This window comes from Salvelinus namaycush, chromosome 10 (assembly GCF_016432855.1).
Source record: "Salvelinus namaycush isolate Seneca chromosome 10, SaNama_1.0, whole genome shotgun sequence".
In the NCBI taxonomy this organism is placed as follows: domain Eukaryota; kingdom Metazoa; phylum Chordata; class Actinopteri; order Salmoniformes; family Salmonidae; genus Salvelinus; species Salvelinus namaycush.
Window position 1 is genome coordinate 27,373,093 of NC_052316.1, and position 13,108 is coordinate 27,386,200.

The following is a 13,108-nucleotide window of genomic DNA, read 5'->3' on the forward strand; positions in this document are numbered from 1 at the left end:
AAATCACTGATGAACGATTTTGACGCTGATTCCCTGACCTGTTAATGTTTTTAATTTGCTGTTTTTGATTTTGTTATACTCTTGTGAATTCAATGGTTTTTACTAGATTACTTGTAGTTTTTCATGTTGTCTGTCTGTCATTTTTGTAATGACTTGGTGCTGCCTATCTTGGCCAGGACGCTCTTGAAAAAGAGATTTTAAATCTCAATGAGCCCTTCCTGGTTAAATAAAGGTTAAATAAAATAAAAAATTCAAATTATGGATTTATTGTTGAAATTAAAATTACCCAAATGAGGACTTTCAACCGGATAAAATAATTGTTTCTTAAAATATTTTAAAGAAAATATTTAGTAATATGATTAGCATGTGCAGGCTACAGTTGCCTATAATATAAATAGATGTGGTTTCTCCGTTGCACGAGCTCATGATAAAAGCCTGCACGAGTGATCGAGCTCATCAACCCTGATATGAATTCCCCACAGACGATGAGCAGACTCCCCCCTGTCAGCTGATGGGAGACAATCCGTGGCCCCTGACCGTCACTAGATGGGTCTGTGTTTAAAACACAACGCAATGCCCTGATGCCAACGCATTCTCTAACCACTTGAGCCTCGAGTTCAGTCCTCTGTCATTGGTGACAGCGCGCGATGACAATGCACCGCTAGGGGACCACAGTTTACGCACTGGCACCTTCAGTGGGACACCGACTGTGAAAAGCTTCTGTCCACTGTTAACGCGATGGAGAACTCAAGCGTGGTGGTCACGGTTGTTCCAACTGCTGGCCAAACAGAATTCCTCAACTTCACCATGAATGACACCCTCTCCCGACTCTCAGAAAGCTTCTCGGAGGAACTCGCCATGGCAGGATTACGCGTAAGGAACAACCCGGTATCTCTGAAAGCCAGCACCCTCAGTACTGCCTTTGCTGCTGGGCTTCGGGCTAAGCTGCCGCCGACGGAACCCGCTCACCTGGTGGTTGCCTTTTGGGATTCCCCGCTAAGTCACGGAATCAATGTGTTTGTGGGGATTGTCCTGTGCTTCACCATGCTGGGGCTAGGGTGTACGGTAGACGTTAGCCAGCTTGGGGAGCATATCCGCAGACCCATCGGGGTGCTGCTGGCGCTGGTGTGTCAGTTCGTCATCATGCCCCTGGTCGCCTTCCTGCTAGCTTTGGCATTCTCGCTCGACGACGTGGCGGCTATGGCCGTGCTACTGTGTAGCTGCTGTCCAGGAGGAAACCTATCCAACATCATGTCCTTATTAGTGAACGGGGAGATGAATCTGAGGTAACTCAAGAAATCACAACCTAACAAAACTAATTTATCACACCTTTGATGTGGACTATAAAATGCAATTAAACTAAAACGATCACAATTTATAGCCCACTTTTAGATGGAAAACTATATCTATAATGATTTATTCAAGATACCTATAACTCGAAGTTTAGGCACATTAAGTACGCTATTACTTGGATCTTCTGCATAGGCCTTTTGGTTGAATTTTACGCAAGAGAATTCGAATGGAATTTTACGTACGGTCATATCTCCAGCATACTGATGGGATTTATGGTCCAAATTGTTTTAGCAGCACATCTTGAATTGATTTAAACACATCGCTATATATTATACAGAAAATGGTGCCATTGCTTGGGGAAATAAGGATCCACCACGTAGGCCTATACTAGCCTATTCGTTAAACGTCAACCATTCTAAAATACTATTCGTGTATGCTACTGGTTACTCTGCTTTTACGTTTGGGGACTCAAGTGAAGTTAATGTGATGTTGTCTTTCATCTTCCTCTCTCCAGCATTATCATGACCATCTCCTCCACGGTCCTAGCACTGGTGCTGATGCCGCTGTGTCTGTGGATATACAGCCGCGCCTGGATCAACACCCCCGTGGTCAACCTGATGCCGTTCGGCGCGATCATCCTCACCCTCTGTAGCACCCTCATACCCATCGGCCTGGGGGTCGTGCTCCGATACCGCTACAACCGGGCGGCCGACATCGTTTTAAAGGTTACTATGGGGCCGTCTCAAATAACGGTGGGGTATAGAAGAAGGTTTGGATACAGGTTGACTGGGTCAAAGTGGTATTGAATTTATTTTTTATTTTTTTACATTCCTTTAGTACTTTTTATATAGCAGGGCCTGCCTAATAGAAATTATTGATGAACTTAGTGTTACGTCATATTTCAAAACTAAACTCTAAAAAGGGAAAGGGCAATTTAGAATTGCATTACTGATTCTAATTCTCACCTTAAGAATTAAATACAAGATACAAATAGTATATATCTTTTTTATTAAACGGGGTAGTTTTGCTAGTAAAATATATATATATTTTTAATAATAGTCAGTTGTGGACCTTTTGACTGTGTGTCATCACTAGTGTGACATTTTGCAAATTGTGCAATTTTTTTATGTCTAGCTTTCTGTTGAGACAACGGTAACATCAGAGGCAGAGATGCACTGTACTGTCAGGGAGAGCCCTTCCCCTTCAGATTAACTTATTTAAAGGCAGCTCAGCCAGGAGAGGGAGAGGCATGAGATGTGTGACAGAATCATAGAACTGGATGAGAAATCCACAGAGGGGAAGGGATACATGAAATCAGATAGATTTAAGTGGACCATGCTTACTTGTGGTCCCTTGGTCCTTTATAATATTGGTTCTGTTTGAATATCCTGAAAATGAGTACATTGTTCCTTCCCACCTTCCTAAAACAATCTGGATAAAGAGAAGGCCTGTCATAAAACCTGTGTTGACCCCGTGGGGTATGTTCTCCCAGGTGTCTCTGTGGTCTTTGCTGGTGACCCTGGTGATGCTGTTCATCATGACGGGGGCCATGTTGGGGCCAGAGCTGCTGGCCACCATCCCTCCATCTGTCTACATGGTGGCTGTCCTGATGCCTGCCTGTGGCTACGCTGCAGGCTACGGCCTGGCCACCCTCTTCGATCTCCCGCCCAACATCCGCAGGACCGTGTCACTAGAGACCGGGTGCCAGAACGTGCAGCTCTGCACAGCCATCCTGAAGATGGCCTTCCCACCACAGCTGATGGGGGGCATGTATATGTTCCCTCTGCTCTACGCCCTCTTCCAGGCAGCCGAGGCTGGCATCTTCATCCTGGCCTACCGGATGTACAGGAAAGAGGTTCTACACAAACCAGACACAAACCCACTGGGGGACAATGGGGATATTGGATATAATAGGTTTGAAGATGAAGATATGGGCTTTGACACTTCTTACGGGGCAGTGACCACAAGTGACCCAAATCTCATCATGTTAGAGCCTTGTCCGGATGCGACTCCTGTTTAGTGTGCATGATACAATGATAGCCCACCGTGGGTGATGTCGTGCAAACATAATGACATTCAGGTCTGCTTATGACATCTCTATTAAAAATCATTGTCATGTCAGCAATCTTTGACTGCAGGGCAGCTACCAGGGTAGTGTGTGTACGTCTCAGAAAAGAACACTCAAGATTATGGAGGGAGTGAAAGTTACAAAATATAATTGAAGCAACCATAAGCCATATGACCATGAAAAAATATGAAAAGGTTCATTGAAGTAAAAAATGCTAGTATATTTGAACTTACTTCAACATATTGTGTATGAAAGAAAATGGCTGTGAAAATGGAAATCATCAAAAATAATCTCTAAATTCATCCACTCTCACATCACAGATGCAGTACAGCGTTGTTTCACAAAGGTGTCATCATCTCACTTGCTTGTAAAGTCTAACATGATCATCTGATCTACATGACTAAACATTGTCAATTATTATTTTGCATTCAAAGCAAGTGTTCAAGTCCACTTGTTTTTGGTTCTTTTGGTGCCTATGGTTTCGGGTTCAAGAAGAGACAAATCATGCAGTACAATCCTTCAACAGAGCCTAATATAACTACTCCATATCACCATATGTACGATGACAAACTGTCTGTAAAATGTATAACTGTGTATATGTTTATCAATGTATATTAAAATAGATAAGAACAAAAAAATCTACTGACACTTCAACATTCTGTCATCTTGTGACGTTTCATGTTATTTGCGGCTTCAGAGTGATTGGTTTTTGAGGCCAATTAGGAGGACTGCCACACCTGATTACAATTAATGAAATCGTGTGTCGTCAACCTATTTAAATTTGTCAACCAAACAACCCGAGTTGGCTTAGCAACCATGGCTACATATTTAGATGAGTCAATCGACAACTATTTATATTTATCTTACAACCCTTACTCTGGCAGGTATCCAAAACCAAAAGGTGCGGGCTGGAGAAACAAAAATTATTTGGCCAACTATGCCGACACAGAGGCGTACATTGATAACCACCATCGCGCGCAACTTAAATTCCTCTTATCCCAAATAAACCCCAATCTTACACCGAGGCTACGGAAAGCAAACACCAAAGACGTCGCGGTGCAGGTCAATCCGAAGAAGGATGTTTCTGTGCAGTGTTCCCTCGGCCCACTGACCCTCATAGACAGAAAGCGAGACACTTTGCGCAAGAGAAGACAAGAGGAAACCCAAACACCCGGTAGTCCAGGGAGCTCTGTGGGAGGGGTGCGTTACCCTCGCACTCTGGCAGTCTACTCCCCTATCGCGTCTAGGAGACTTGCATCCTTTCTAGAATATGACAAAGTTGAGTCGAGACGAGCACAGACCGGTGACCCACCTGAAACCGTTAAGATTAGGAAAATGGATGAAGGTGAGAAATCTGAGGACAAAACAGAAAAGGCAAAAGACGAAAATACTTGGCCACATACAAAATCTAGTAATACTGACCAATCAGTTATGACCGAGGGCGTCAAAGCCAATCAGGATGGTTCGAAAGTCAAGGCCCGCGTGAGATTTCAGGTTAGCTCCATACTCTCACATTTAGAATTGTCAACCTGGCTGAAACATAGACCCACCCACTTTTTTAGATTGACATGAGTCATTTTAAAGGTGGACGGTGTGTAGAACGTCGTTGTCAACGTTCAGATGGAACAATATGGAAACTGGACTTTTTTCCACCATTCATCTTTCCCATAGGGGATTTTAGATATATGCTTTCACGTAAGCATACCGTGGCGTGACGTTTAGATAACCATGTAAATCTCTCTTGGCAAGGTGATTTATCAATAGTCGCTCTTTTCTAATTCGAAAATGCTAATTACGTCAAAGTTGAGGTCATGCACAACTACAAATCCCTGCAAACTCCTGCATGTCATTTCTAGCTGACTGACACCTTTGCTAACAGGTATAGTGTCAATTTAAAACTTGCACAAGTTCAGAATTGTACATTTCTAAAGCAATTTAGCCAATTTATTCATTACTACATTTAGCAACCATTAGATAAGCCAGATATTCTTACCTCTCCCTCAATTCAGCGGTCTTGTCCAGATCATGGCATTTGTAATTCTTTGCTAGCCACATTAGCAGCTAATTAGCGTTTCATTTTGGGGGTGAATATATTAAGTCACATTGTCCTAGAGAGATTTACACCTATCAAAACGTCATGCCAGGATAAGTCTACACGGCCCTTTAAGCGTTTCTAAAATCCCCTATGGGAAAAACGATTGGAACCATTTCCCTGTTTGACCGCTAGGTTTTATAGGTATTATGACACCTACTGTGGTACTCTATGCCATCCCCAGTTTTTGGAGCAGAAGTATGGGTACTATCACTGCAGAGACTGTAACCTGCGTTGGGAGAGTGCATATGTTTGGTGCGTCCATGGAACGAGCAAGGTATAGTATGCTGGTCTATTCACTCCCAGTACTATGTTATTAATCTGGTAGTGCCTCTAATCAAGTCTTGTCTTTTTCAGGTCTACTTCAAGCAGTTCTGTAGAACATGCCAGAAGTCCTTCAACCCCTACCGTGTTGAGGACATAACCTGTCAGGTAAGAATCTAGGCATCTATACTATACATTGTTAAACTGACATACAAACCATGACACTATAGACTTGGGTCCTCCACTTATCTATGTCCACTCTGTGTCCACAGACTTGCAACAAGGCACGCTGCATGTGCCAAGTGACCCTGCGCCACGTTGACCCCAAACGCCCCCACAGACAGGATCTGTGTGGCAGGTGCAAGGGCAAGAGGCTCTCCTGTGACCTCACCTTCAGTTTCAAATACATCATCTAGCAGGAACCTGCACATTAACCTTCACCCTCCCCCACCCACATCACAGCCAATGTTAAGTCCTTCGGCACAGAGAAGCTCTCATGCACATTTAATGAGGCTCTGGGATGTGGACAAATAGTTTTGAGATTTTTATTTTCTGTTGCCTTTATTTGCATTATGAAAGAGATTGCAGGAAAACACTACTTGATGTTAAATAAAATGGCAATACCCAGCAGTCTACATTCTCTGGCCTTCTCCCTCACCCAGTGTCTAGGATAACTGATTTGAAATATTGACTACATACTCAGTAAACTGGTGTAGACTAAGTGAAAGGCTTACAGGCCCGTCCCAGCAAAGGAAAGAGAGTAACTTTGCTATCGGTGTGCAGGGGAATTGAGTAAGAAGCACACCTGCTCATTTTAAAATAATGGGTGGAGGTGCACCTTGCGGTCAGTTGCCATACTAAGCTGCTCAATGGTAAAGCTGTAGACTTGAGGGCCCATGCCCTCATTTTCAGCCTCCTGAAGACGTGGACCGTGAACTTGACACTTTCCTATAGTCCACGATCAGCTCCTTTGATGTTGAGGGAGTTTGTCCTACCACCGTCGTGAGGGTCAGCATGGCGGATGTATTTCCTAACCTCACCACCTGGGAGGGCCTGTCAGGAGATTCAGTCCCAGGGTCCTGAACATAGGTGTTCCTCTGGTCCAGGTGGGAGATGGCAGTGTGGGTCCAGGGTGTCTGTGTTGAGCCATCATCAGCCTTTTAAAGCATTTCATGGCTACAGATGTTAATCAGAATGTGACTGTCAGTGGTGCACGCTTGTAGAACGTCTGCCATTAACTGAGTTGTAAATTCAGGCAATGGTCTCTTGAATTGGAACTAAAGCATGGTCTTTGGTCGTAGAGAACTGACAAGCCGTGCCTCCAGGGTAGCTAACTAGACATGACGTCAGAGGCGTATAGGCTCTTTATGCCTGACTTCCCAGCCATTGCGGAGGAGTGAGGTTACTGGAGCTCAGAGCTCTGCAGCATGGTTCAAGCTTAACTTTGCTGCCAATAAGGTGTTAACCTTAACAGATTCATATGATCAGGTTTTTATTTATCCAGAGAGAATGCTGGTATGTGAGATGACAAAAAAAAGGAAAGGAAAAACTTATCCAGTAATGTACCTCTACAACTATTTCAGGTAAATAATATATCCATTCAAATGCAATAGACAAGTTCTCTCTGTGAGGAATGAGTACAGTGATTGTTTACAATGTGCCATGACAAGTTTCCTGCAACGCTTTCAGACATCTAGTTCATGTCCTGCAATTCGGCAGGCAGCAAGCAGTGCCTTTTCAGAAGCAAAAGCACAGCTTTAATGGCAGCAATTTCCCCTCAGAGCACAGGGCCACACCACCAGTGCAGCTGTGCACTGCTGGGATCTGCTAATATGGACAAACACGGGCCTCAATTTCCCCACGCTTTTTAGCGTGACCTGTGCTGGGGTACAGGGCCAACATGGAGATCACAGTGGAGAAGGAATGCATATGGCTGGGCCAACAGGAAGCAGAATCTACACTAGCTAGCGCCTTTAACCAGTTCCTCTGACCCCTAAGCACATGAACTGTGACTCCCACCAGGCATGCCAGTCTGGGAAATGTTTAAAGTTTGTGTGACAGGATTATAATAGCGGCGCGGGTCATTAGTTGCTCTGGGTTCTCTCTTCATACATCTAATTCAGATTAACAGTGCATTTCACAGAAGTACAAGAAAAAAATATACTGGTTTTACACTATACACTTTCTAAAATATATACAGAGTAAAATAAGTTAATGTTTCCATAATGAGTTGTAGCCAGTCTCCACTTCTGTGCAATTATATGCATGTGTGCGCACGAGTGTATACAATAATATCCAATATATACCACACAGCCTAAAGTCTCTATAGGCAGCTACTTATTTGGTTACAGAGTGAGTTTCATTAGAAGACCTGTTGAAACTGATGCTCGTCTCCAATGCAGGTCAATAAACAGATACATGTATCTTTTTACAGTCCCTGTGCGGAACAGCTCCCCTAGGGTTACAATTACATGTTAAATATCCTTACATTTACAACCTAGGATGTTAGCTCTAATAAAAAATAGTACATTTGTCAAAAAGACATTCTTGCAGTGCTTTTCTCTTTCAAGCATGCTTTTGAACACTTTGTGTGTTTGTTTCTGAATCCTGACAGGGACGGCCTGTCCTCACACACATCCGGACTGACTAAGTCTCATGCTCCAACTCTACTGCTACGAGAACACATCTTCTCCCTGACTGAACCCCAGGCCCATCCAGTCTCCTGAAAGGGCCTGAGGCGGCCACTGGCCAATATGGGAGGCCCATCAGGTAATTTCCACCAAAACGCTTCCAGTTTAGCATCCTCATCCCCCTTACCTCACTCCCGGGCCAGTCGTCACCAGTCACATAATACCACGACTTATTGCAGCTGAATTTTGCAAGTTGTCTTATTCTGGGAAAACAGATATTAACTTTAAGTATTTGATATATATTAATATGAGTCAGTTATTCCCACACATCCTTTAGCCCTTATAGGTGGAGTCTGTTCTGTCCTCTCGACACACCTTCCCAGCCTCCAGAGCAGATGGGAACTGTGAGTGGTACGGGGGGGTTGCTCTAGTCCAGTCAAGTCCAGGCTTTGTGCCTTACAGTCCAGTGCTGACCACAGTGGTCTGGGGGGCCTGGCTCAGAGCCTCTCTGATCTGCAGGTTGAGCTCCATGAGGCGCCCGTTGGCCTGGGACAGGTCCCTGCTGGGTCCCACCACGGCCAGGCAGCCCGTCTGGCCCAGCGTCTGCTGACGGAAGTAGATGTGCAGTAGAGTCTGGACTGCGTCGTCTGACTCATTCCCAAAGATGTCATTAGGCCACAGAGACCTAGTGGAGAGGGAGGAGAAGGGCATCAGCACTGAGGTTTAAGAGTAGATACAGGACTGTAGACTAGACACATGACAAGCCTGTGTAGTCTATACATTGAGGAATAGCTGTGGGATACAATATATGTTGTTTCTTTACCTGAAGGTTTTGACCTGTGTGAGGGCGGAGCCGAAGTCTCTGGTCCTCAGGGTCTCGATCAGTGATTGGATGGCCGTCTCAGTGCTGGTCTGGGAGGCATCAGACACACCCACATCCTCCTGTCCATCAACCCCAGACTCCGCCTGCTTCAAACAGCTCTCCAGGATGGCCAGCTCCTCTGACATGTTGGTCACCTTGGAGACACACACACACCCAAAGTTCAGATAACCGCAGAGATAATCTCAAGTGTGTTTGTGCATGTCAAAGTCTATGCAGCAATGCAGTTAGTATTGACGTGTGATTAACTGGAATAGCTGACCCTCTCTCTGCATGTGAGAAAAGAGTCAAATCTCATTCAGGGATTTAATGAGATTAAAGCCATAAGACAGCAGGGCTAGACAGCAAGGCTACCCCTCAGCAGAACATCCATGCACTGTGTCAGTGCTTGTCTGTCTGGTCTGCAAAATTGTGTGTGAGAGAGATAGAAAAAGAGCATATACAGAGGCATTAACATTCAATCTTAAGTGCACATTTGTACGTAATCATTTACAATAACAGCTCACGACTTTACAGGACGACTATTGCTATTACAGTATCTTAAATTCCAAAACGCATGTGTGTGATATGTACAAGAAATTAGTTTAATTTAGCGTGTGCATTGTCACTGCTGGTTTCCCTGTCAGGGAAGATGGGAGAAATGCAGGAGGCCTCCGTGTCTCTCATGCTTTCCTGAACCAACCTGAAGCCCAATTAAAGAGCTCTTCGGGGAAGGGAAAGTAAAATAACAACCCACCATCTCCATCCCTGTGTTGACCTCACACACACGGCATGATGGGTATGACCTGAAAGGCTCCAAGCATGCTTGAGTGGGTGACTTAACAATGTTTCTTTTAGGCTTGTCATCTAAATAAATGACTTAAACTGATTCCTATTACCAGAGCTTCTTCTAAAACCACCCACCTTTAATGTTCCACTACCCATACCCTGTCGAGTAAAGTGTTTGGGTGTAAACCCCCCCAGCCTCACCTCTGCTTCTCTCTTAATGGTGTCCACACGACTGATGAGCTTACAGTAAGCCTGGAAGAGCAGCAGCAGCTGGAAGTGCAGCTTATAGAGCCTGCGACACAGCTCCAGCTCCTACAGAGAGACCAGAGACGGTCAACACACCTCTCACACACCTACACACTACAGCCACACAGGCCTCTGGGCAGAGCAGTCATAATGATCACATGATCAGACGGATGGATATCCTGGGTTATCAAGAGTGGGAGGAGATGAAAGGGTTAAAGAGGCCCAGTGTGGAGTGGAGCAATGGTCCCTACAGAGACCGGACGACCTGACGAGGCCCGGAGCCATAGGTGAGGGTCTAGCTAGCATTATTAAATCAGCTATTAACCAACCACAGGCTGTCATCATTAGCCATGGAGGACTGGGTTATATACCGACCATCACCACCTGTCTCTCTGGCCCCCTATGGTTAAGGTACAGTATGTCCAAGCACAGAGATATACTGACCAAATATGTGGAATTATCAAACATTGTTCCTAATCCAGGAAAATATGATGGAAAAATGGGAATTTGAACAGATATGGGAATGGAGCAATAAAGCATGCAAAATGAAGGTAGACTAAACATGGCTTCACAGCTCTCTCTCTCTGTCCTCTCCTCCCCATAACCCAGAGCAACATCCCCTCTCAAATCAGGTAGACAACTACTACAATTATTTTGAGAGATTTTACATCTGCTGTCAAATCAGAAGCGAAGAGGGAGGGGTTAAGAAGTTGATAAGATGATTCAGTCAAAGGCGAAGCCAAAAGATAACGCATAATTAACGATGATAAACAGTATGTATTGGGTAGATGGGGACTGTAGCCGAGTTATATGAGAGAGGGGTGGAGTCAGAGTGGGAGGGCCCAGGCCGTTGTTGGTTGACGACGGCAGCAGGTACATATGGAGAGGGATGAGATGATAAGCGTGTTGTCCGGACATCATGATTATATTAGAGTCTAGAATACTTAGAGAACCACTTACTGCTAGTTTTTCCATTTGCTAAGCAAGAGGGTGAGCAGGTCACAAAAACAACAAACAAAACAGGAAGAGAGAAAGACCAAGAATTAGTGAGCATTCACATCGCAACTCTGATACAGTGACCTGACAGGAGAGCTGTTCTCAGGTCAGGGGGGCTCAGTCCCAACAATGGTTCTTAGAGAACACAGCTCACATCAGCTGGTCAGTGTGTTCAAGTCAAAGCAGTGTAGAAATACAGAGACAGAAAACAAAGGATGTAGACAAAGCGAGAGAAGGGGGACAGAGAATCTGAAGAGAAGAGAATGGGGAGAAGTGGGAGGGGGTGATGTAGAAGAGAACGGTGAATGAGTATGTGCTCCTCTGCTTGTCACAGTACAACAGAGCTTTAGTCTGGAATAGCTCCTCTTTCACAGCCAAGTATGTCCTCTGACCTGAAAGAAAGGGGGAGAGGGAGGGGAGCAAGCAGAAATCTATAACCTCCAGCAGTGTGGTCAGAATACTAAACAATATCAGGGGACAGGGGGAGACCACTCAGTTGAGGCACCCGGCTGACCTCAGATCAGCTACAGTGCATTCGGAAAGTATTCAGACCCCTTGACTTTTTCACAATTTGTTACATTACAGCCTTATTCTAAAATTGATTAAATTGTTTTCCCCCCCCTCATCAATCTACAAACAATAACCCATAATGACAAAGCAAAAACGAAGACAAAATATTTTAGCAAATAAATATGACATTTCCATAAGTATTCAAACCCTTTACGCAGTACTTTCTTGCAGCAATTATAGCCTAGAGTCTTCTTGGGTATGACGCTACAAGCTTGGCACACCTGTATTTGGGGATTTTCTCCCATTCTTCTCTGCAGATCCTCTCAAGCTCTGTCAGGTTGGATGGGGAGCGTTGCTGCACAGCTATTTTCAGGTCTCTTCAGAGATGTTTGATCGGGTTCAAGTCCGGGCTCTGGCTGGGCCACTCAAGGACATTCAGAGACTTGTCCCGAAGCCACTCCTGTGTCATCTTCGCTGTGTGCTTAGGGTCGTGTCCTGTTCAAAGGTGAACCTTTGCCCCAGTCTGAGGTCCTGAGCGCTCTGGAGCAGGTTTTCATCAAGGATCTCTCTGTACTTTTCTCCGTTCATCTTTCCCTCAATCCTGACTAGTCTCCCAGTCCCTGTCACTGAAAAACATCCCCACAGCATGATGCTGCCACCACCATAGGTATGGTGCCAGGTTTCCTCCAGACGTGACGCTTGGCATTCAGGCCAAAGATTTCAATCTTGGTTTAATCAGGCCAAAGAATCTTGTTTCTCATGGTCTGAGAGTCCTTTAGGTGCCTTTTGGCAAACTCCAAGCGAGCTGTCATGTGCCTTTTACTGAGTGGCTTCTGTCTGGCCACTACCATAAAGGCCTGATTGGTGGAGTGCTGCAAAGATGGTTGTCCTTCTGGAAGGTTCTCCCATCTCCACAGAAGAACTCTGGAGCTCTGTCAGAGTGACCATCACGTTCTTGGTCACCTCCCTGACCAAGGCCCTTCTCCCCCGATTACTCAGTTTGGCTGGGCTACCAGCTCTAGGAAGAGTCTTGGTGGTTCTAAACTACTTCCATTTAAGAATGATGGAGGCCACTGTGTTCCTGGGGACCTTCAATGCTGCAGAAATGTTTTGGTACCCTTCCCCAGATCTGTGCCTCGACACAATCCTGTCTCGGAGCTCTACGGACAATTCCTTCGACCTCCTAGCTTGGTTTTTGCTCTGACATGCACTGTCAACTGTAGGACCTTCTATAGACAAGTGTGTGCCTTTCCAAATCATGTCTAATCAATTGAATTTACCACAAGTGGACTCCCATCAAGTTGTAGAAACATCTCAAGGATGATCAATGGAAACAGGATGCACCGGAGTTAAGTCTCATA

The 13,108-nt window shown here is 45.0% G+C and overlaps 3 protein-coding genes across 3 annotated transcripts in view; 2 read left to right on the forward strand and 1 right to left on the reverse strand.

Moving 5' to 3' along the window:
* The first annotated feature begins 978 nt into the window (after window positions 1-978).
* Window positions 979-3,313, forward strand: LOC120054278 (sodium/bile acid cotransporter 4-like). The gene is made up of 3 exons (XM_039001698.1): window positions 979-1,286; window positions 1,808-2,018; window positions 2,786-3,313. The coding sequence occupies exons 1-3, from the start codon at window positions 1,045-1,047 to the stop codon at window positions 3,311-3,313; spliced, it is 981 nt and encodes a 326-aa protein (XP_038857626.1). The 5' UTR covers window positions 979-1,044.
* An 864-nt stretch (window positions 3,314-4,177) lies between these two features.
* LOC120054279 (zygote arrest protein 1-like) lies at window positions 4,178-6,133 on the forward strand. The gene is made up of 3 exons (XM_039001700.1): window positions 4,178-4,855; window positions 5,811-5,885; window positions 5,990-6,133. The coding sequence occupies exons 1-3, from the start codon at window positions 4,178-4,180 to the stop codon at window positions 6,131-6,133; spliced, it is 897 nt and encodes a 298-aa protein (XP_038857628.1).
* A 115-nt stretch (window positions 6,134-6,248) lies between these two features.
* LOC120054916 (protein furry homolog-like) overlaps window positions 6,249-13,108 on the reverse strand; it is a 50,344-nt gene continuing 43,484 nt past the window's right edge. The window contains exons 57-60 of the mRNA XM_039002652.1: window positions 11,202-11,219; window positions 10,197-10,307; window positions 9,171-9,364; window positions 6,249-9,032 (exon numbers count right to left, since the gene is read on the reverse strand). Of these exons, the coding sequence (XP_038858580.1) occupies window positions 8,804-9,032; window positions 9,171-9,364; window positions 10,197-10,307; window positions 11,202-11,219 (552 nt within the window). The 3' untranslated portion in view covers window positions 6,249-8,803. The remainder of the gene's footprint in view (window positions 9,033-9,170; window positions 9,365-10,196; window positions 10,308-11,201; window positions 11,220-13,108) is intronic.